The sequence below is a fragment of the Nerophis ophidion genome, linkage group LG01, assembly GCF_033978795.1.
Source record: "Nerophis ophidion isolate RoL-2023_Sa linkage group LG01, RoL_Noph_v1.0, whole genome shotgun sequence".
Classification (NCBI taxonomy): Eukaryota; Metazoa; Chordata; class Actinopteri; order Syngnathiformes; family Syngnathidae; genus Nerophis; species Nerophis ophidion.
In genome coordinates, this window is record NC_084611.1 from 67,875,554 (window position 1) to 67,900,338 (window position 24,785).

Sequence of the window (24,785 nt, forward strand, 5' to 3'; positions counted from 1 at the left end):
GGGGATGCCTCATTTATCGCAAAAAAGTCGTCTGGTTTAAGCCAGGTTTCGCTAAGACCGATGACGTTAAGGTTGTTGTCTCTAATGACCTCATTGACTAATAACGTTTTGGGAGACAAAGATCTGATGTTTAAAAAGCCCATATTATAGGTAGTGGGCTGTTTTAAGGAGTTGTTGATAAAATTATCCGTAGTAGCAATATTAATAATGTTGCGTTTATTATGCGCAGTGTACTTAAAATAATTACGACCATATCTAGGAATTGATATGACGGGAATTTTCAGATTGTCTACTTGGCGCTGCGATAAACTGAACACATCATAATTTGCCACCTCAGTAGAACGCATGTCTAACTCTGACGTAGTCATAGACACAGCAGAAAAAACATTTTGTGAGTTGTGTATTATTCTACGAAAATTGCTATGTGTACAGGGATCATCCAGCCTGGCGCTGGCTAGTTCTAGCTTAACTGACTCCATACCCAGGCTAGCAGGCTCTGTAATTGCCTGTGACCGGGCTTGCTCTAGTGCAGTTAATCAAATGTGGCTCAATGCGAAATCTATGTTCCGAGACAAGAGGATAGCGCCTTCCTGGTTAGGGTGAAGGCCGTCTCTTCTCAGCAAGCCAGGTTTGCCCCAGAAAGAGGGCCAATTATCAATAAACGTAAATCCCTGTTGTCTGCAAAAGCTATCCAGCCACTTGTCAAGAGAGACTAATCTGCTATATCTCTCATCATTCACACACCTACTATAAACTCATTGCGGCTCTGCCAGTGTTGTTTACATTATCTTATTGTCAGCCTGGCATGTCTTTACAAATAACATGTCATTGATAAAGATATGGGGGTGGCCCAGTTAAGAACATAAATAATACCAATGAATGAACGAATGATGTCCAGAGTGCCACATATGGTTCCTAATCTTCAAATGTAGAAAACATTCAGCTACATGAGTGGCCTGGGGTTGAACAGTCCAAGTGATAAAGCTTTGTATTTACAGTAAAAGTGTCATTTTGTCTCATCAGTCTTGTACATATTAGTTTTTAATTACTAGTTTATATTTTTAGTTAATTGTTCATATATAATGTTTACTTTGTACAAAGAGAGCGCAGTCTACTGAAGTTAAATTCCATGGGTGTTAAACCAGTGGTCCCCAACCTTTTTGTATCCGCGGACCGGTCAACTCTTAATAATTTGTCCCGGGGGGTGTCCTTTTTTTTTCTTTCTTCTTTGTCATGAAAAAGGGACGTTTTTGTCATGAAAAAGGGAGTTTTTTGTGTTTGGTGCACTATTTGTAAGTGTATATTGTGTTTTTTATGTTGATTTAATAATTGTTTTAATTTTTTTATTTATATTTTATTTTTACTTTTTTTAATAAAAAATTATTCTGCGGCCCGGTACCGGTTTGGGGACCACTGTGTTAAACATAACTGGACAATAAAGCTGATTCTGATTCACTTTATTATTTTTTGTAACAAAAACCTGAAAAAGCAATGTGCAAAAATAATTCGTAGTGCAAGAAAAACAATAAAGTGCAATGATAAAATCACTAAAATATATATAGAAATGAACAAATTCAATTGTACAATAATATATCTTTGATCATTAGAAATCATCAGTCAGACATGCAAAAAATAGAAAATAAGAATTTTTTGTTAATTGGTTTTGGGGGCCCCTTGGTGGCCGCAGGGCCCTAAGCAAGCACTTAGTTCGCTTATGCTTTGGGCCGGCTCCGTATACAAGCCATGTACAGTTGACACTTTCGTTGTTTTTTTTGTTTCTTATACATTCCATGATCAGAAAGGAGCAGATGGAAGAATACTATTCTCATATTTATCTGCCCCCTTTTTAACACAAATTATTTTAGATGACTTTATAACTGTTCGCTCCACCGACCTCCTGGCGCTGTTTTGTCCTGTTTTTGTACTTACTTTGATTATTATTTCTCAACTGTTTGTAAAAAAAAAAAAAATGTTGAAATTTATAAATAAAGGTTTGAAAAAAAAACATCAAACCGATGTTGTTGTGAAATGATCGTTGTTGTTACAAAGTGAGACAAAGTTAAATTTACGTGCAGAATTCAGTCTGAAAGTTTAAAAAAATTCTAAGTTTTTTTTTTTTTACGTTTCCTTCGTCCTTCCTCTGTCATCCCCCAGAGAGCCAGGAACCATGTGTTTTTTTTTTTTTTTTTACCCTTTTCTTTTACTCTTCCACAAAGGAAACTATGGTAAATATGTTTGAAAAGTCCTACAAGAAGTCAATAAAGACGTTGCTACGAGCGAAGAAAAAAAAACAAAAAAAAACATCATCTTGTCCAGGGTGTACGTCGCCTTCCGCCCGAATGCAGCTTAGATAAGCTCCAGCACCCCCCGCGACCCCAAAAGGGACAAGCGGTAGAAAAAGGATGGATGGATGAATTTATCATCATCATTTCTTTTTGTTCCATCCATCCATCCATTTCCTACCGCTTATCCCTTTGGGGTCGCGGGGGGCGCTGGTGCCTATCAAGGCTACAATTGGGCGGAAGGCGGTGTACACCCTGGACAAATCGCCACTTCATGAAAATGCATATATACAAGCCATGTACAGTTGACACTTTCATTGTTTTTTTTGTTTCTTATACATTCCATGATCAGAAAGGAGCAGATGAAAGAATACTATTCTCATATTTATCTGCCCCCTTTTTAACACTAATTATTTTAGATGACTTTATAACTGTTCCCTCCACCGACCTCCTGGCGCTGTTTTGTCCTGTTTTTGTACTTACTTTGATTATTATTTCTCAACTGTCTATGCGACGTCAAGGCTTGGTTAGCCCAGAGTTTTTTAATAATGAATGAGGGAAAAACGGAAATTTCAGTTTTTGGTCCGGCCCTCACTGACTTGGGACCATTGCAAAATGATGTGCGTCCCAAAGTCACCACCCTTGGCGTCACTATAGACAGCGATTTTAAACTTGGCAAACAAGTCAATGGCGTTTTAAAATCGTGTTTTTATCACCTTCGTCTTTTAGTAAAGGTTAAACCATTTTTATCTTTTAACCTTTTTGAACAAGTTGTGCATGCTTTTATTTCAAGTGGCCTGGACTACTGCAATGCACTTTATTCTGGCATTAGCCAAAAAGCTCTCTCCTGGTTGCAGTTAGTCCAGAACGCGGCAGCACGACTTTTAACAGGGGCCAGGAAATGCCAGCATATAGTCCCAATTTTTCAGCGTTTGCACTGGCTCCCTGTTCATTTTAGAATAATTTTTAAAACATTGCTGTTTGTTTTTAAATCTTTACATGGACTGGCACCTCAGTATATCTCGGACCTCATCCAAATTTACAATCCTGCGTGCGCTCTGAGTTCCGAGAGCCAGCTCCAGCTCGTGATGCCCAAGACCAGACTTAAAACCAGGAGACAGGGCCTTCTCTGTGGTCGGCCCTAAGCTCTGGAACACTCTGCCCCTCCATGTTCAAATTGCTTCCACAGTGGAGTGTTTTAAGTCTCGTCTTAAGACCCACTTTTATTCTTTGGCTTTTAACACTACGTAATCTTTCCTGTGATAAAATGGCAACCAAGGTAATCAAAAAGGTTAACCAAAGAACGAGATTCCTCTACAGAATCTCCTCTCTGGTCAACAAAAGCACCTTGAGGATTCGAGCGGGAACTCTCATTCAACCCTTTTTCGATTACGCTTGCACCTCCTGGTACCCCAGCACCTCCAAAACCCTCAAATCTAGACTCCAAACATCCCAGAATAAGCTATTCCGGTTACTTTTAGACCTCCACCCCAGATCACACCTCAATCCAACCCACTTCTCCAAAGTGGGCTGGCTCAGGGTGGAGGACAGAGTCAAACAACTTGCACTGAGCCTAGTCTATAAAATCCGCTACACCTCCCTGATACCAAAGTACATGTCAAAGTACTTCCTTAACGTAAATGACCGCCATAACCACAACACCAGGGGGAGCTCCACAAACCACGTTAAACCCAGATTCCGATCTAACAAAGGTCTTAACTCATTCTCTTTCTATGCCACATCAATGTGGAATGCACCCCCAACAGGTATAAAAGTAAGTGCATCTCTATCCTCCTTCAAAACCGCTCTAAAACAACACCTCTAGGCAACTTCAACCCTTTACTAATACCCTCCTCCATTCACATCCCATCTCCCCGGATTATAAACAACCTAATGTAAATAATCAAATGTACTTCTAATGTATATACTGTACTTGTTCTTATGCTATCCGAACTCACTATGTTCTCTGCTGGCTGTACATATCCTACTAAATAAGACCTACACTGTTTCAATGTCCACATTTCTCTGTTGATGCAATTGTTGGTGACTGAAGTACTGATATCAACCAAAGCTCCTCATCCCACCCCCCGGATTGTAAATAATGTAAATAATTCAATGTATATACTATGATGATTAACCTGTGTGATGACTGTATTATGCTGATAGTATATATTTGTACCATGAATTGATTAACGTGGACCCTGACTTAAACAAGTTGAAAAATGTATTCGGGTGTTACCATTTAGTGGTCAATTGTACAGAATATGTACTGAACTGTACAATCTACTAATAAAAGTATCAATCAATCAATCCTCTGTCCTCTGTTGTCCTCTGTGTTTTTTATTCATTTTGATTTCTATTTTACTGTTTTAATTGCTTTTACCCTTTAAAATAGTTTTTAATCATATTTATTTTTATATTTATTTACTTTTTGTTTTTATTCAGTCATTGGTGGAGCATAATATTGTTTTTAACATTGTTATTAACATTTCTGTGCAGCACTTTGGAAACGTTCTTATTGTTTTAATGTGCTATATAAATAAAGTGGATTGGATTGGATTATTCATCAACTGTTTGTAAAAAAAAATTTTTGAAATTTATAAATAAAGTTTTTAAAGAAAACATCAAACCAATGTTGTTGTAAAATGATCGTTGTTGTCACGAAGTGAGACGAAGTTAAATTTACGTGCAGAATTCAGTGTGAAAGTTTGAAAAAGCCTCCTTTTTTTCTTTTTTTTGACGTTTCCTTCGTCCTTCCTCCGTCATCCCCAAGCGAGCCAGGAGCCATGTGGATTGTTTTTGTTTTTATTTTATTTTTTTTACTCCTCTACAAAGGAAACTATTGTAAATATGTTTGAAAAGTCCTACACGAATTCAATAAAGACGTTGCTACGAGCGAAGAAAAAACAAACAAAAAAAAAAAAAACATCAACTAGTCCAGGGTGTATGCCGCCTTCCGCCCGAATGCAGCTGAGATAGGCTCCAGCACCCCCCGCAACGCCAAAATGTACAAGCCGGAAAAAATGGAGGGATGGATCAAACCAATGTGCCCACTTAATTTCCCCTACTAAAATTTACCAGTAAAAGCGTGTAATGTTTTTTGAATGGCTGCAACAAAAATCTTGTCAAGCGTTCCGCCCCCTGTTCATGTCGGACATGTTTGATGGATACACCGGTAAAGTGTAGGCGGAATATTCCGCCTGTTTGCTGCAATAACGTTTAGGATATTTTAATGCCTTTTGACCGCCAGTCGGGTACATAAGGCAGGTTTCTACCAGGAGCGGAATTCAGGTAATATGACCAGAGAGTGATTTTTTTTTTTTAGCTTATATATATTTGTTGTCACGAGCACCGAGGGACGCCATTGTCGAGACACAACAATTTCCCTGCTGGTCCTTGTCCAGACATGAGAGTGATGTAGCTTCTTTGCTTGTGATCCACAATTATGTAATCTGCAACCCCAACGAACAAACATATAGCAATTATTTTGTTTTTCTTCATGGTTTTAGGTGATGTTTGGCAGCTGAACTTGTGCCATGGCTGGACCTGTCAGTTTGGAGTTGGACCCCATCTTCCTAAAGGGGCTGAGTTACCTTCATTCCAAGAGTAAAGATTCAGCCGAAAAGCTCAAAGCTCTTCTGGATGAGTCGCTTGCAAGGGGAAGCGATTCTTCTTACCGCTCGTCCCTAAAAGTAAGCTCTTTCTCTTGCCTGTATTTTGTTAAAAGCTTCACTGAATGATCCCATGAGAAAGAATGTAACTCCACCTGGTCCGTTCCAAGGCCAAACTGGGACCCCCTAAATCAGGGTTCACCAACCTTTTTGAAACCAAGAGCTGCTTTTTGGGTACTGATTAATGCGAAGGGCTACCAGTTTGATACACACTTAAATAAATTGCCAGAAATAGCCAATTTGCTCAATTTACCTTTAAAGGCCTACTGAAATGAGATGTTCTTATTCAAACAGGGATAGCAGGTCCATTCTATGTGTCATACTTGATCATTTTGCGATATTGCCATATTTTTGCTGAAAGGATTTAGTAGAGAACATCCACGATAAAGTTCGCAACTTTCGGTGCTAAGAGAAAAGCCCTGCCTCTACCGGAAGTCGCAGACGATGACGTCACATGTTCGATGGCTCCTCACATATTCACATTGTTTTTAATGAGAGCCTACAACAAAAAGTTCTAATAGGACCGAGAAAATTACAATTTCCCCATTAATTTGAGCGAGGATGAAAAATTTGTGTTTGAGGATATTGATAGCGACGGACTAGAAAAAAACAATAAAATAAAAATAAAAAAAAAAAACAACGCGATTGCATTGGGACGGATTCCGATGTTTTTAGACACATTTAGTAGGTTAATTCTGGGAAATCCCTTATCTTTCTATTGTGTTGCTAGCGTTTTAGTGAGTTTAATAGTACCTGATAGTCGGAAGGGTGTCTCCACGGGTGTGTTGACGCGCAGTGTCTCAGGGGAGTCGATGGCAGCTATGGACGGTACAAGCTCAGCTTTTCTCCGGTAAGAACTGACTTTTTAACCGCAATTTTCTCACCGAAACCTGCTGGTTGACATGTGGTCGGGATTCCTGTTGGCTTGAGCGCGCTCTGATCCATAGGAAAGTTTCACCTCTAGGAATTTTAAACAAGGAATCACCGTGGAATCACCGTGTGTTTGTGTGGCTAAAGGCTAAAGCTTCCCAACTCCATCTTTCTACTGTGACTTCTCCAATATTAATTGAACAAATTGCAAAAGATTCAGCAACACAGATGTCCAAAAAAACTGTATAATTATGCTGTTAAAGCAGACGACATGTAGCTGTGTGTGTGCGCCGCGCTCATACAGTACTTCCTAAAAACCCGTGACGTCTTGCGTACACATCATCATTACACGATGTTTTCAAGACGAAACTCCCGGGAAATTTAAAATTGTAATTTAGTAAACTTAAAAGGCCGTATTGGCATGTGTTGCAATGTTAATATTTCATTATTGATATATAAATTATCAAACTGCTTGGTGGGTAGTAGTGGGTTTCATTAGGCCTTTAGTAAATAAATCTATATACTGGTATATAAAAAAATGTGTATTTCTGTCTGGCGTTCGTCGTACATTTTTTGTAGAGAATAAATTATGAAAAAAACACTTAATTGAATGGTTTAAAAGAGGAGAAAACAGGGAAAAAAATTAAAATTACATTTTGAAACATTCTTTATCTTCAATTTCGACTCTTTAAAATTCAAAATTCAACCGCAAAAAAGAAGAGAAAAACTAGCTAATTCTAATCTTTTTGAAAAAGTTAAAAAAATAATTTATGAAACATCATTAGTAATTTTTCCTGATTAAGATTAATTTTAGAATTTTGATGACATATTTTAAATAGGTTAAAATCCAATCTGCATTTTGTTAGAATATATAACAAATTGGACCAAGCTATATTTCTAACAAAGACAAGTCATTATTTCTTCTAGATGTTCCAGAACAAATTTTTTAAAAGAAATTCAAAAGACTTTGAAATAAGATTTAAATTTGATTCTAAAGATTTTCTAGATTTGCCAGAATATTTTTTTTGAATTTTAATCATAATAAGTTTGAAGAAATATTTCAGAAATATTCTTTGTCGAAAAAACACAAGCTAAATTGAAGAATTAAATTAAAATGTATTTATTATTCTTTACAATAAAAAAAAAACTAAATTTACTTGAACATTAATTTAAATTGTCAGGAAAGAAGAGGAAGGAATTTAAAAGGTAAAAAGGTATATATTTTAAGAAAATCCTAAAATAATTTTTAAGGTTGTATTTTTTCTCTAAAATTGTCTTTCTGAAAGTTATAAGAAGCGAAGTAAAACAAATAAATGCATTTATTTAAACAAGTGAAGACCGAGTCTTTAAAATATTTTCTTGGATTTTCAAATTCTATTTGAGTTTTGTCTCTCTTAGAATTAAAAATGTTGAGCAAAGCGAGACCAGCTTGCTAGTAAATATATACAATTTTAAAAATAGAGGCAGCTCACTGGTAAGTGCTGCTATTTTAGGTATTTTTAGAACAGGCCAGCGGGCTACTCATCTGGTCCTTACTGGCTACCTGGTGCCCGCGGGCACCGCCTTGGTGACCCGTGCCCTAAATGTTTAGTAGAATTCTAAATATCCTCACAAGTGTAGCAATAACAAAGGAGTAACACACTTAGGTGTACACTTTCCAACCCTCCCGATTTTCCCGGGAGACTCCTGAATTTCATTGCCCCTGGGGGCAATCATTCTCCCGAATTTCTCCCGATTCCCACCCGGACAACAATATTGGGGGCATGCCTTATAGGCACTGCCTTTAGCGTCCTATAAAACCTGTCGTCTCGTCTGCTTTTCCTCCATATGAATAGCGTGCTGCCGAGTCACATAATATACGCGACTTTTGCACACATAAATGAATGCAAGGCATACTTGATCAACAGCCATACAGGTCACACTGAGGGTGGCTGTATAAACAACTTTAACGCTGTTACAAATATGCTCCACACTGTGAACCCACACCAAAAAAAATGACAAACACATTTCGGAAGAACATCCGCATCATAAACATAAACACAACAGAACAAATACCCAGAATCCCTTGCAGCACTAACTCTTCCGGGACGCTACAATATACACCCCCCCACCACCAAATCCCCCCCCCCCCCCCCCCCCATCTCTCGAATTCGGAGGTTGGCAAGTATGCTTAGGTGTAAGTAAGTACATTTTATTTATAAAGCGCTTTTCACTGATAAAATCACAAATTGCTGTACAAAACATAGGTGAAGTCGAACAACAATTCAATTAAAACAAAAGGGGCGTGGGTTCCCTCCGGGTACTCCGGCTTCCTCCCACTTCCAAAGACATGCACCTGGGGATAGGTTGAATGGCAACACTAAATTGGCCCTAGTGTGTGAATGTGAGTGTGAATGTTGTCTGTCTATCTGTGTTGGCCCTGCGATGAGGTGGCGACTTGTCCAGGGTGTACCCTGCCTTCCGCCCGATTGTAGCTGAGATAGGCGCCAGCGCCCCCCGCGACCCCGAAAGGGAATAAGCGGTAGAAAATGGATGGATGGATGGATGGAAATGGATGGGCAACATCAGAAAAAAGATACAAGTGGATTAAACAGGATAGTTAATGTGTTGTAGGACTGGGCTTTTTTTTTTAATACTTCGATATTTTTAGGCCATTGCACGATACACAATATATATCTCGATATTTTGCCTTAGCCTTAAATGAACACTTGATGCATATAATCACAGCAGTATGATGATTCTATGTGTCCACATTAAAACATTCTTCTTCATACTGCATTAATATATGCTCATTTTAAACTTTCATGCAGAGAGGGAAATCACAACTTAAGTCAAACAACCAAAACTGTATCTATTAAACAGTTATTAAGCGGTGAAACAAACATTCATGACATTTCAAACAGAAACTGCAAGATTTTCAGAGACATTTTAAAACAAGCTCTGAGTGCACTTTTGTGCTTGATGTCACTAAGATTATGTATCAAAACAACACTAAATTAAAGTGCACTTTTTTTTGTACAGAATGCTACTACAATAGTTTAAAACAAATACAGTGCACTTTTGTGCACGATGTCACACAAGCTATTTCATTAACTGTCAAATAAAAATGAGCTGCATAATAGGAAATCAAATAGTGTATGTCCTTCGCTATGTGGTGGGTTACTGCGACGTTATCTCCTTCTGTTGTTGACTATTTTTTTGAAACGGTGTTGCTATGGAAATGGTTGCCTCTGCATTTTGTTGGTGTGGCACCAAAGGGAGATGATGATAATCAGAGTACGCACTCTTCATTCTCTAGCAGGTGACTTTTCAAATGATGCTACATATTAGCACGCTACTTTTTGTAGCAACGCTTTTGCCCCACACTTGACAAATTACGGTTGTCTGTTCGACATATTCCCGCTTGAAGCCAAACCACCGCAAGACGATGGACCCCCTGCTGTTTTTCTTGGGAATTAATTCTTCCTTCATTTGTTACCAGATACGCACCTTCTTTCTCTCGTATTACCACTCGACCCACAGCTAACGTTACCCATGCTGCTACCTCTCTGCTCCGCGAGGGCGTATACGTATGTGACGTATGTAAGAAGGTGCGCTTGTTTTATGTCTCTGTGAGAAGGAGAGACAAAGAGTGAGAAACGCATGTAGTGTAATGCCCGCTGCTAAAAGCAACTGTGCGAGAACGTATACTTGAATATCACGATATAGTCATTTTCTATATTGCACAGAGACAAACCCGCAATATATACTGAGTATATTCGATATACCGCCCAGCCCTAATATGTAGTGTAATAAAAGTTGGAATAAGTTCAAAGTCAATTTAAATTCAAACAACTTTATTAATCCCTCAAGGGGGCAGTTCAATTTGAGCTGCAGATTGTCGTGGTTCACAAGGCTTACATGGCTCACAATAAATAAAAAGTCAATATATACATATACAATACAACACTCTGAAAAATACAAAAGTTCAAAAGTTTTAAGAGTCTGAGTGCAGAGGGGACGAATGATTTGGAAAAGCGATTTGTTTTACTCAATGGAAGGGCATAACGTCGCCCTTAAGGCAACAGACGTGGTTCGGGGAGGCTAAAATGCTCGTTGCTTTTCGGAGGTTTTGCTGGTTGCAGAAGAAGTTTAAGTCTCTTAGTTTCACTCCGGTAATCTTAGAGCAAGACTTAACAATACTCGTCAGGCTGTTTCAGTCTTTAACTGAAAGACAGTGAAACCAAAAAATAAAAGACTGTCAATGATTGCTTGATAAAAATGACAGTATAACCGACCTGACAGTGAAATAATTTTAGCACTGTTATGCTCGCTTCACTATAAAATCTGTGTTCACATCAAACTTGAGCTGGTCTTCAAATAAGATCCACAAATATTTATATGATGAAACAACGTCAACTTTTTTGTGATGTATGATGCACTCCGTAGACATTTCCTTCTTATGTCTAAAATCAATAATTGGTTTAAGATACATTTATATCCAAAAAGTTACAGTCACACCAGGAGATCAAATCCGTTAGGGCGCTCTCTTGCTTTGATTGTGAACCATAGAGTCATCAGATAGCTGTCTTCCTGCCTACTCCTGCATTCATCAGTAAACATAATACAGAGTAAGGGTGAAAGGACGCATCCTTGGGGTGAACCTGTAGAGATGGTTACAGAGTCAGAGAGACAGCTGTTTACAAAGACTCTTTGCTCTCTGCCAGTTTAAAAAGTCTAGAATCCACAGCACAAGCTGGTGAGACAATTCAAATTTAGGCACAAGCCTCCCTATTAAGAGATGTGGCTGCATTGGGCTAAATGCGGAAGACAAATCAACAAATAAGAGCCTGGCATGGGCTCGTGGCTTCTCTAAGTGTTTGTAGAGGTGGTTGATTATAAAAAGCTTTGCATCATTTACACCTTTCTCAAGTAAACCACTAACGTACTGTAAAATATACACTCTTACTTTATCTTAGCATGTGTCAATGCAACAATAAGTTGTAGTTCTCAATCTATCTGTAACTAAGTAACACAGTACTCCAGTTAGTGCTAGCTGTCATGAGTCCACTTACTTTTCTTCTCCTCTCCTCATGCCACTTGTTCTTTTGGAGTAACTCTTGTCTCAAAAAGCCAAAGTAAAAGCAAAACAAAACTTTTGACATGCTCTAAATTGATGTCAAGTGCAATATGATGTCTTGCCCGGTATGATGTATTTGGACCAATAGTCTCCCATATATTTTACGTGACTTTAAAGCCTATTTTCAAGAAAATTTTAATTGTACATCAAGGAGTGTTCAGATTTTAAGGTTCTACTCTTTTTTTATACATCTTATTGGATGTCGGGTGCCTAAGGAAGTATCACATATTGTCATCATCATCTTCATGTACTTTCAGGATTTGGATGTGTCCAAAGGATCTTTGTCAAAACTTAGCTTAAATAAACAAGACTCCAAGTCCTCCTCCAGTTCCTCATCCTCCAGCATCAGCAGCAAATCCAGCTCTGAAAAGAGTAAAAAAGACGGAGACAGAAGATCCTCTGAAAAGGTAGGAATTATTATTCTATACTACACTCCCCGTATAAGTAGTTTTGAAATAAGGCAGCCGAGCTTCCACAAAAGAATGGCATTTAATTTGCCTTTTTTATGCAGAATGTCCCCATTTCCAAGGGCTCAACAGATATGTAAAAATGGACATCATGACAAATTTATACATATAACGATAATAAAACAAATACAGAGTGAAGATGGAATCTGTTAACATACAAGCCAATATAGCACATATTAGCCCTTTCTAAATACACTACCAATTTCTGATTGGACTTTAATGTTAAATTTGTAGGTTTGTTTGAAGTCTGGAAAAGGTGAGTGAAGATGTGCAAATTAAATGATAAATTAAAGTTTGACATATTTTAATCTTGTATATTTTGATGTGTTTCTTTTATTTGAGTCTAAAAACATTTTAGAATTGCATACACTAATTACTATTTTTTATACGTTAATTATTTTTCTTTGTAATACATTTAAAACAGCATAATTATTATTTACTCTAAATGATCTCCAGCCACCCCTGTGACTCCAACAGGGACAAGCAGTAGAAAATGGATGGATGGATATTTAAGTTATATTTTAATACTCATTAAATTTTATTACTTGATAAGTTATATGGTAATTTGGAGTCGGTAATCGTATCTTTGTTAAGAATAATACATTTAATTTACCTTTGTAGTAGCTGTTAAAATCTGAAACATTCATCTTGAAACTACCCTAAAATTTACTTTACTGTGACACTGGAAAAAAACTACACTGGCACTGTTAAGAAATATGTATTAAAAACACCAGTTTAATACAGGCACTCGAAAATGTAATATTTACGATGGGGGGTTGGGAAGGTAATCACAAACCATTACCCAAGCGTATTTTACTTTTTTTGTGGAATGATTAAAACAGGTCAGGGTTGACTCGAGTGACGTTGACCCCCCGAAAAAGCCTCGTTTAGAGAAACCGGAGAACCGTTCGTCGCCGGTTACCGTGCAGACGAGCAAGGACCTCTTGACGAACATCAGCGACTATGATGAGACCAGTGCTGATGACTTTGCCATGGAGATGGGCCTGGCATGTGTGGTTTGTAGGTATGTGCCATGGAATTGACGTGAATCTTGCAAAATGTCATTATTGCGGTATTCTGGACACACTAACACCAATATGACACAATGTAATAAAACTGATTAGTACTAAACATTATTTGATTTTTAGTTGTCACTGTACGTTATGCATGTTTTAAGTAGAGTTTAGTGTACAGACTTGTCATTATGCAGCGATGTTGATAGCTGATAGTTTAAAATGATCATTGATTCAGCAATCGTAATATATGGGTTTCTTGGCATGAATATGTATTGAATTCTCATGTTTTCTTACCATCAGACAAATGACCGTGTCCATGGGAAATCAGTTAGTAGAGTGCCAGGAATGCCATAACTTGTACCACCAGGACTGCCACAAGCCCCAAGTAACAGACAAAGAGGTCAATGATCCCAGGCTGGTGTGGTATTGCGCTCGTTGCACCAGACAAATGAAGCGTATGGTAAGAATCGTATCAAAATATTTGAACCATTCACTGATTATCCCATCAAAAAAAAGCCATAAAGCGTTTGCTGTTGTCTGTCTTAGGCCCAAAAGCCTCCACAGAAGCCATCCCCAGCCTCGGCCTCGTCAGCACCTGTTGTAAAAGACACACTGGTGAAGAAGACAGAACTGAAAACCAAGCCGGACACCGCAAGCACCTTCCAGGCCTTTAAACGGACCGAAGTCAAGGTATATATATATGTAAAGCTGCTTTGTTGACCGTGGACAGTTTATTGGTGTATTATAAAATCCTAACGTTCTGGTAGGTTGTTGAATTAGGGCTGGGCGATATCGCCTTTTTTAATATCTCAATATTTTTAGGCCATATCGCGATACACGATATATATCTTGATGTTTTGCCTTGGACTTGAATTAACACATGATACATATAATCACAGCAGTATGATGATTCTATGTGTCTACATTAAAACATTCTTCTTCATACTGCATTAACATATGCTACTTTTCAACTTTCACGCAGAGAAGGAAATCACAACCAAGTCAATTGACCAAAACTGTATTTATTAAACAGTTATTAAGCAATGGCACAAACTTTCATGTCATATCCAAAACAGAAAGTGCAAGATTGTCAGAGACATTTTAAGTGTCCAAAAAAAATTAGCTGCATAATAGGAATTTAAATAGTGTTCGTCCTTCGCTATGTGGTAGGTTACTCCGGACGTTATTACATTTTATTTTTCTATACGGTGTTGATGTGGAAATGTTTGCCTCGGCATTTTGATGATGTGGGCGTGTGGCACCGAACAGAGATGTTGACATGCGAAGGACGCACTCTTCATTCTCTAGCAGGTGACTTTTCAAATGATGCTACATATTAGCAGTAATGCTACTTTTTATAGCAACGCTTGTGCCGCATGCTTGACTTATTACGTTTTTTTGTTCGACATATTCCCACTTGAAGCCAAACCACCGCCAGATGATGGACCCCCTGCTGTTTTTCTTGGGAATTAAATCTTCCTTCATTCGCATCTTTCTCTCGTATTACCACTCGCACGGCTCTGCTAGCATCACAGCTAACAAAAATGCGACTTACACTCCGGTGCGACGAATAAATGTTTTTTTCCTTCTTTATTATGCATTTTCGGCCGGTGCGACGTATACTCCGGAGCAACTTATAATCCAAAAATACGGTAGTCATTTTCTATATCGCACAGAGACAAACCTGCGATATATCGTGTATGTCGATATATCGCCCAGCTCTATGTTGATTGTTTTTGAGAGGAAGCAATTCACAATCGCACAATGACTGGCATCCGTTTCTGGATGTGCCTAGTGGAGGCTCAAGATTAGGGATGGACTGCATTTGATTTACTGGCATGTGAAATGTCCACAACATTCATTTTCACGTTAAAGTATCACATTTGCGTTTTTAAATAAAATAAGAAAAACAAAATTTGATGAGCGCTCGCCTCAGCTGCAGGTACTCGCTGTTCCTCTGGCCTAAATGGCGCACTAAGTTGCAAGACTGGGAGACGATCAGGAGCCCTGAAACAAGTTCACTGGTTAGCATAGTTAGCTAACCATGTAGTTAGCTTACTTGTTGTTGCCTCTGTTCGCTCTCCGAGCCACAACGTTGACAGATGTTTTCTTTGCGGCTAATCAAATTTGGATGATTTTAATCCTAATATTGTAAAATTGTGAAGTGAATTATATTTATATAGCGCTTTTCTCTAGTGACTCAAAGCGCTTTACATAGTGAAACCCAAGAGCTAAGTTACATTTAAACCAGTGTGGGTGGCACTGGGAGCTGGTGGGTAAAGTGTCTTGCCCAAAGACACAACGGCAGTGACTAAGATGATGGAACCGGGAATCGAACCTGGAACTCTGAAGTTGCTGGCACGACCACTTTACCAACCGAGCTATGCCGCCCCATTTTCTTATTTCCAAACAAGTTGTAGTTCTACAGTATTTATTAGTAGCCAGCGAGAGGGTATATGTTTGACGTGACGGTTGTTAAAGGCCTACTGTAATGAAATTTTCTTATTTAAACGGGGATAGCAGGTCCATTCTATGTGTCATACTTGATCATTTCGCGATATTGCCATATTTTTGCTGAAAGGATTTAGTAGAGAACATCGACGAAAAAGTTCACAACTTTTGGTCGCTAATAATGTGCGCGTGACGTCACCGGTGTGTGGGCTCCTCACATCCTCACATTGTTTATAATGTGAGCCTCCAGCAGCAAGAGCTATTCGGACCGAGAAAGCGTCAATTTCCCCATTAATTTGAGCGAGGATGAAAGATTCGTGGATGAGTAAAGTTAGAGTAAGAGAAAAAAAAAAGCGACGGTTCCGGGCGGCGGCGGTGGTAGCGTTTCAGATGTAACTAGACACATTTACTAGGATAATTCTGGAAAATCCCTTATCTGCTTATTGTGTTAATAGTATTTTAGTGAGATTAGATGAGTAAAGTCATACCTGAAAGTCGGATGGCTGCGGTGAACGCCAGTGTCTCTCAGAGAAGCCAATGAGGAGCCAAGATCACAGCCGCCTTTTTGAGCTGCAGAATGAGGTCGCATATTCCACTCAAGTCTCCGGTAAGAGCTGACTTAATATCACAATTTTCCCATCCAAAAACTTGCTGGTACAGAAACATGTTCGCTTGACCGCTCTGTGTTAAAGCTTCACAACAAAAACAAAGAAACCCCGGCTGTGTCTCGGTGCTAACGGCAGCTGCAATCCACCGCTTTCCACCAACAGCATTCTTATTTATAGTCTCCATTATTAATTGAAAAAAATGCAAAAGATTGAGCAACACAGATGTCCAAATTACTGTGTAATTAATCGATGAAAAGAGACTACTTTTAGCCGTAAGTGGTGCTGGGCTAAAGTGTCCCCTCCAACCAATCATCATACGCGTCATCATTCTGCGACGTTTTCAACAAGAAACTCCGCGGGAAATTTAAAATTGTAATTTAGTAAACTAAACCGGCCGTATTGGCATGTGTTGCAAAGTTAATATTTCATCATTGATATATAAACTATCAGACTGCGTGGTCGGTAGTAGTGGGTTTCACTAGGCCTTTTACACAGATCACAAACACCGGGAGTATATTACCAAATGGGGCGTGGCTACAGCATAGAGTTGCCAAATGTCAAACGTTTTCCGAGTTCTTTGCATTCATGTTATAGATTTTTACATTACATTTTCAATTATAATTATGTTATTAAATTATCTACTAGAAAAACTAAACATTACTTGGTACATTACTTGGAACATGTACAAAGACAGCCAAAAGAGGTTGGTAGATGAGAATAAATCTAAAGATAAAATATAGTGTGGAAATGCATTCAATTGCAGGAAATGTAGTCTTGATTTTCAAAATGTTCTTTCAAAGCTTGTATGGCATTACTTTGTGCGGATTAAAATCTCGCTTTTTTTTCGTCAGTTTTTCTTTTTTTTTTCTTAAAGGGTGCTCACATGCCTGGAATTAAATGACCACTATGTTCATTCCTACGCTCGCTGTTTGTAACATACCATTTTAATCATAACATAAGATTGTCTCTTTTAGTAGATAGCTAAAAAAACTACAGCTGCAGCTATCAAAAATTTTAGTATCGAATATCACGATCGATTATTTGAGTAATCGAATAAATCATATTTTTGCTGAGTTACAGTTTAATTATACATGTTAAGATCGATTTTAGTGTGAAGTGTTCCCACACCTTAGACAATTTTTGTCGCTTCTTAATTCCCTCATTTTGCTATGGCTCTTGTTCACTGCTTTCTGCGGCGTCTGCTATTGTGAGTTATGTCGGCGAAAAAGTTTCCTACACTCAAGCGTATTTAAAAGAGCTGTGTTGTGCAGTGCAGTGGGGCGTATAATCTGTGACGTAAACACGCTGTGCAATACCAAAACAGTCCATGCAAAACGGGAGCTTTGACGAGTGTTTACTAAACGAGGCAAAAATCCGTAAAAAAAAACTTAATGAAGCTTTGAGCCCTTTTGAGAGCTCAAATATATTGTGTAATTGAGTTACTCGAGGAATCGTTTCAGCTCTAAAAAAACACCTTTTCAAAGGTCAGGCAAATTACTAAACAATTAAGGAGGACGGCGTGGCGCAGTGGGAGAGTGGCCGTGTGCAACCCGAGGGTCCCGGGTTCAAATCCCACCTAGTACCAACCTCGTCACGTCCGTTGTGACCTGAGCAAGACACTTCACCCTTGCTCCTGATGGGTGCTGGTTGGCGCCTTGCATGGCAGCTCCCTCCATCAGTGTGTGAATGTGTGTGAATGGGTAAATGTGGAAGTAGTGTCAAAGCGCTTTGAGTACTTTGAAGGTAGAAAAGCGCTATACAAGTACAACCCATTTATCATTTATGATTGTGATTTTAAGATAGCGCTACTTAATGAAGCAAGAGTCATCAAACACTTGTCCATTGGCTAAAAAACATTATCCAAAAGAGGTTTTGAAAAGGAGGGGTCTTCATGTATCCACTTATATAATTTCATGGACACTTTTGATAATGCACTGTTTGCAGACCTCCACAACGCCGTCCAATCCCACCAGCAGCAACTCCTCCTCATCAGGTAGCGGTCTAACAGGCTGGGCCGCATTCGGCGCCAAAACAAGCCCATCTCTTCCTGTCAGCTCCAAACTGAGTTCTTCGGGACCAAGTGGAAGCAACAAGGCCATGACTACTCCCCCTGGCCAGAAACCACTTAGTCTTTCCGGGTTTGCCGGAACCAAGTCTGGACTCGGGGCTGCGAAGATTCCCGGGAGCGGCAACGGAAATGGCTCCAGCCAGGTCTCCCTTAAGCCACCGCCACTAACTCTGGGCAAACAGCCGCTGAACCGATCATCTAGCTGCGAGAGCCAGGGGAAGGGTTCTGCCTCGTCAGGGGCGAGTTCACCGAACAGCTCACAGGCAAGTCCGGGAAGTAGTGGAACAGCGGGAAATAATAACGGAGGAGGTAATGGGAACAACGGGAATGGATCAAAAGTTCCACCGGGTGATAAAGCACAAACATCCCAAGAGTCCCAGCTCAACGCCATGAAGCGGTTACACCTGGTGAAAAAAAAGGCGGCACAGAAGAAGCTAAAAAAATAAGCATAGGTAGTAGAAACCCATTTCCACCAAGTGGTACAGTTTGGATCAGTTTGGTAAGGTAATGTTTTTAGGGTTTCATTGTTAAATGTTGTGACTTGAGGTAACAATACACCCAGTTCTTGAGGGTAAAGTAAGACGCTTTGCAGTCTTTATTTGTTGAGGAAGTGAGAATTGTCACTCAGTTGTGACAACGGGAATGGGAAGATGATCAGGAAAAAACGTTTTCTTTATATAGTATGCATCACTGTTATTCCTCTTATGTGTGGAATTGATAGGTGGGTTACAATTTGTTATATTCTAAGGAAATTGAATACATCACAAGTGGACTGTTCAATATGTTTTAAGAAAGATTTTCATCTGACCAGGCTTCATCAGTTGATGCCCAAAGACTTACCGTATATTGGTCAGATCTAGTCTCAGACTAGGAGCATGAACTGATGAAGCCTGCTAGGATGAGAGGCGAAATGTCTTCCAACACATATTGAACAGTCCACTTGCAATCAGTTGAATGCCCTGAAAATACAATGCCTTAGATGAGTTATAACATCTATAGACAATTTGTTGTTGCTATGATGTCACATGATTAATGTAGCTGTTCTAACTATTACCTTTCCCGTGATGAAAACATAGGCCATATAACACTTTAAACTGTCCAAACTACCGTGGTGAGCTGAGCTGTGTCGCTTGGTGTATAACGTGTGGCAGACGCAGGGCAAAAAGTAAACCGTTAATCTGTGCGGACATAGTGTCAGAGGGTCTTGTCTGTGATCTTATTTTTATGTATATGGTGTGAGAACATCCGTTCTAATACTTGAATTTTACATTATGTGAAATGCTGCTGGACTTGCTGTGCCTCATTTGTCCCGGTTAAATAATTGCGAGAAACAAAGTGTTTTTTTTTTTTTTTAAACCTACAAATGTCATTAAAATTCTGTGTATAAACTGTCTGGCAGCAGCACAGACTTGCGATAGTGTACGAATGTGGATCCAAGCAAAAACTGAACACTGACCTTCATATAAGATGGCTTTAATCATGACATAATAAAATATGAACAATGACACGTAGACTATTTCATTTCACATTCAAACTTTGTTGGTGAATTATTTCACATACTTCATCTAAAGCATTCCATATATAAAATCTGACTTCATAAACGTGACTTCTAAACTCAACACTGTGGTACATACAGTCAAAAGTGCTTGGCACAGCAGCTTGTATTTTAAAAATTGAAACATCAAGTGTTCTTCGTGGAGGTCACGTTGTCAATATGACAAGATCAACTGTTTGTTTGCACAAATCTGAAATAGTTGACATTCGTTTAAAACTGTCAGTGAAACAATATAGATTTAAAACCACCTGATCCTTTTGGTTTAAGCGTAAGACATCCTGCCGAGGTAGTTAGCCGGGACGTATCCTTTTTGACCGTCAGCCTCCGCTAACCACCAATCCTTGTTGCCTCCCAGGTCGCAGAACTGCAAGATGCGAACGTGCTGGTATTCCTGCAAGGTCAGCTCCTGGTCGCAACGTGCTTGAAATGCATATACAGCATAGTACTGTGCAAAGAGACAAAATTGTATGGTGAAAACATTGTTAAGAAGGTTTATGCCCCTCCCTCTCAGGAACTGGGTTAGCCTGGGCCACATGACCTTTTTTCCATTCCTCTGGGGTCTTGAATGTATTTATTTCCCCCAAAATACACCCGTCCAAAGGCAAAACCTAGTAACTCACTTCTAGCTGATTTTGAGAAAACAAAGGAAAACCTATCTATCTTGATGCTGTCTTACAAAGATTCACAAAGTCATCAAACGTATAGATGTTTTCTTGAGCTTTCATTTTCTTGCCGATTGAGCCATGGATTGAATCTGCTCTCATGAACGTGTGCCCTTTCTCCAGATATTTTATCACAATCTCGGGTGGGCCCCATTCTGCGTTTGCACATTGGGCAAGAGCCGTGTACAGCGTCCAGTTTTCATTTTGACCTCCACAGTTATCTGCCCAAAAGAGTATGCAAGGGGAAGAATCAAGAACAATACATTTAATGAAGGTGCTTGCAACGTCCTGGGCCAATCTTCCAAATATCCCCTCGTGCCATAATATCACATAATCACGTTGACCGTCGGCCCCCATTCGTGCAAATGTCTCATTAAAGACAATAAGGCGACTGACAAAGAAGCTACGATTGGTCCCTTGAGATACTAGGTTTTTCTGTTGTATCTACGCTGTTATGTGGTAGTTGCGAGGTCCTGCCTTGCGCGTAACAGCTTACTTACGGAACAAATTACAATATCGCATACACTAATGTAATGCATATCATCTAGAAACTCAAATTATTATCAGCTCAGTTTTGACCAAAATTTAGTTACCGGGTTTTGCCTTTGGACGGGAGAATAGAGCTGACCAATTAAGACTTAACATCAACTAAATAAGCCCGCATGGCTGATAGGTCAGACACATTTGAAGACAAACTGAACTGTCTATTTGTGATTGCTTGAATGCCATGAGAAATTTGCCCTTTAGCCCAAAAATTGGACTGCAGAAATGGAGTAGTATCTTTTCCACTTCCGCATATTTTCTAAGTGAAAGCTGTAGTAGAATTTTACCAATTTGCGACCCCAAAAGGGACAAGCGATAGAAAATGGATGGATAGATGGCTTTGGTAGGGTTTTTTTTTAATTCCTTGCCTTGAAAATACCTAATTAAACCAGTGGGTGGCACTGTTTGCCTGTCTGCTTACCCTAGAAGTCAGCAGTAATGCTGAAGTGAGTGGAACCGTGTGATGCTGGGAGGATGTTGGAAGGTTTTGTATGTTTCTACCATACCTGTTGATTGTCGGTGTCAGGTGATGCGTCAAAGTCTTCAGTGGTGCTTTCCACTTCTCCATGAAGGCCTGAGAGGTTGAAGCTGCTGTCTGAGGTGTTGAGACTAAAGCTCCGCATGCTACTGCTCCGACTGCCCGATACAAAAAGGCTCAGGTTGTCAAAGTCCTCGTCGGCCATGGTGAGCAGCTGCTGCTGCTGTTGCTGCTGCTTGGCTGCTTGGCCTCCCCGCTGCGAGTCCCGCAGAGGGTTGTACTGCTTCAGGAATGTGGAGTAGACGTAGCCCTGTGCACCTGATAGTGGCTCAGTATGACTACATGTAGACTTTACAGCAAGCAATAGTAGTTATGTAACAGACTTGCCTCCAGTGTGAACCAGCCAGCGGCTGCTGCTGCCAAGAGGGTCCATGTCTTCCAGCAGAGCCACCAGCTCCCCCTCCAGGAGACTAAGGTCCTGCTCCTGGCAGCCATTACACTTCCTTTTCAGCAGGTACAGACGACTTGGCGGATATTCAGCCAACAGTCGGGCACGTTGTTCTTCTGTCTGATGCTCCACCTCCGGCGTCTGGAAGACAACAATAAAACATAGTGATGCTATTGCTCATGTGAAGCTCGTGAAACATAGGTTGACTGAGGAGTTGAAGTCTTCCAGGGATACTTTCAAGCATTTTTAAAGGGCTGAGACCCAGTGGAGCTTTGAATGGCCCAAGTTAATCACCACCTGGAGGTGTCCATTGTGTTCCATTTTTATCACCAAACTGTGAAACTCTTTGAAGAATACCGGTGACTTTGAACTTGACATTCAACAGACGACCTAGAAAGTGAACTCATGAAGCCTTGCGACTACACAGTAGAGAAGGGGTTAGTTAGCACTGTTACCTCAGTAAGAATGCAGTGTTTAAAATGTGTCAGCTCAGGCCTTCCATGTGTGGAGTTTGCAAACTTCCTCCAACTGAAGACTCAAAATTGCCTTTACTGTTTACAAAAAAAAACATACTCTAGAACAGGGGTCACCAACCTTTTTGAAACCAAGAGCTACTTCTTGGGTACTGATTAATGCGAAGGGCTACCAGTTTGATACACACTTAAATAAATTGCCAGAAATAGCCAATTTGCTCAATTTACCTTTAATAGATAAATATATATACATCCATCCATCCATCCATCATCTTCCGCTTATCCGAGGTCGGGTCGCGGGGGCAACAGCCTAAGCAGGGAAACCCAGACTTCCCTCTCCCCAGCCACTTCGTCTAGCTCTTCCCGGGGGATCCCGAGGCGTTCCCAGGCCAGCCGGGAGACATAGTCTTCCCAACGTGTCCTGGGTCTTCCCCGTGGCCTCCTACCGGTTGGACGTGCCCTAAACACCTCCCTAGGGAGGCGTTCGGGTGGCATCCTGACCAGATGCCCGAACCACCTCAACTGGCTCCTCTCGATGTGAAGGAGCAGCGGCTTTACTTTGAGTTCCTCCCGGATGGCAGAGCTTCTCACCCTATCTCTAAGGGAGAGCCCCGCCCCACGGTGGAGGAAACTCATTTCGGCCGCTTGTACCCGTGATCTTATCCTTTCGGTCATGACCCAAAGCTCATGACCATAGGTGAGGATGGGAACGTAGATCGACCGGTAAATTGAGAGCTTTGCCTTCCGGCTCAGCTCCTTCTTCACCACAACGGACCGGTACAACGTCCGCATTACTGAAGACGCTGCACCGATCCGCCTGTCGATCTCACGATCCACTCTTCCCTCACTCGTGAACAAGACTCCTAGGTACTTGAACTCCTCCACTTGGGGCAGGGTCTCCTCCCCAACCCGGAGATGGCACTCCACCCTTTTCCGGGCGAGAACCATGGACTCGGACTTGGAGGTGCTGATTCTCATTCCGGTCGCTTCACACTCGGCTGCGAACCGATCCAGCGAGAGCTGAAGATCCCGGTCAGATGAAGCCATCAGGACCACATCATCTGCAAAAAGCAGAGACCTAATCCTGCGGTTACCAAACCGGAACCCCTCAACGCCTTGACTGCGCCTAGAAATTCTGTCCATAAAAGTTATGAACAGAATGGGTGACAAAGGACAGCCTTGGTGGAGTCCAACCCTCACTGGAAATGTGTTCGACTTACTGCCGGCAATGCGGACCAAGCTCTGGCACTGATCGTACAGGGAACGGACCGCCACAATAAGACAGTCCGATACCCCATACTCTCTGAGCACTCCCCACAGGACTTCCCGAGGGACACGGTCAAATGCCTTCTCCAAGTCCACAAAGCACATGTAGACTGGTTGGGCAAACTCCCATGCACCCTCAAGAACCCTGCCGAGAGTATAGAGCTGGTCCACAGTTCCACGACCAGGACGAAAACCACACTGTTCCACCTGAATCCGAGGTTCGACTATCCGACGTAGCCTCCTCTCCAGTACACCTGAATAAACCTTACCGGGAAGGCTGAGGAGTGTGATCCCACGATAGTTGGAACACACCCTCCGGTCCCCCTTCTTAAAGAGAGGAACCACCACCCCGGTCTGCCAATCCAGAGGTACCGCCCCCGATGTCCACGCGATGCTGCAAAGTCTTGTCAACCAAGACAGCCCCACAGCATCCAGAGCCTTAAGGAACTCCGGGCGGGTCTCGTCCACCCCTGGGGCCTTGCCACCGAGGAGCTTTTTAACTACCTCAGCGACCTCAGCCCCAGAAATAGGAGAGTCCACCACAGATTCCCCAGGCACTGCTTCCTCATAGGAAGACGTGTTGGTGGGATTGAGGAGGTCTTCGAAGTATTCCTTCCACCTATCCACAACATCCGCAGTCGAGGTCAGCAGAACACCATCCGCACCATACACGGTGTTGATAGTGCACTGCTTCCCCTTCCTGAGGCGGCGGACGGTGGTCCAGAATCGCTTCGAAGCCGTCCGGAAGTCGTTTTCCATGGCTTCCCCGAACTCTTCCCATGTCCGAGTTTTTGCCTCCGCGACCGCT

The 24,785-nt window shown here is 40.8% G+C and overlaps 2 protein-coding genes across 4 annotated transcripts in view; one reads left to right on the forward strand and one right to left on the reverse strand.

Annotated features, from left to right (window-relative positions):
* The first annotated feature begins 5,281 nt into the window (after positions 1-5,281).
* ints12 (integrator complex subunit 12) lies at positions 5,282-20,057 on the forward strand. Of its 3 annotated transcripts, none has more exons than XM_061909446.1 (7): positions 5,282-5,573; positions 5,792-5,974; positions 12,200-12,349; positions 13,252-13,433; positions 13,726-13,885; positions 13,972-14,115; positions 18,429-20,057. In XM_061909446.1, exons 2-7 carry the CDS (start codon positions 5,819-5,821, stop codon positions 18,996-18,998), a joined length of 1,362 nt encoding a protein of 453 aa, XP_061765430.1. In that variant the 5' UTR covers positions 5,282-5,573; positions 5,792-5,818; the 3' UTR covers positions 18,999-20,057. The 3 variants fall into 3 exon arrangements, with proteins under 3 accessions (XP_061765430.1, XP_061765447.1, XP_061765438.1); XM_061909463.1 differs by lacking the exon at positions 5,282-5,573 and adding an exon at positions 5,577-5,694; XM_061909454.1 differs by lacking the exon at positions 5,282-5,573 and adding an exon at positions 5,600-5,699.
* Positions 20,010-24,785, reverse strand: part of arhgef38 (Rho guanine nucleotide exchange factor (GEF) 38) — a 32,196-nt gene continuing 27,420 nt past the window's right edge. Inside the window, exons 12-14 of the mRNA XM_061909434.1 lie at positions 22,178-22,379; positions 21,819-22,108; positions 20,010-20,552 (exon numbers count right to left, since the gene is read on the reverse strand). Coding sequence (XP_061765418.1) covers positions 20,370-20,552; positions 21,819-22,108; positions 22,178-22,379 — 675 coding nt within the window. The 3' untranslated portion in view covers positions 20,010-20,369. The remainder of the gene's footprint in view (positions 20,553-21,818; positions 22,109-22,177; positions 22,380-24,785) is intronic.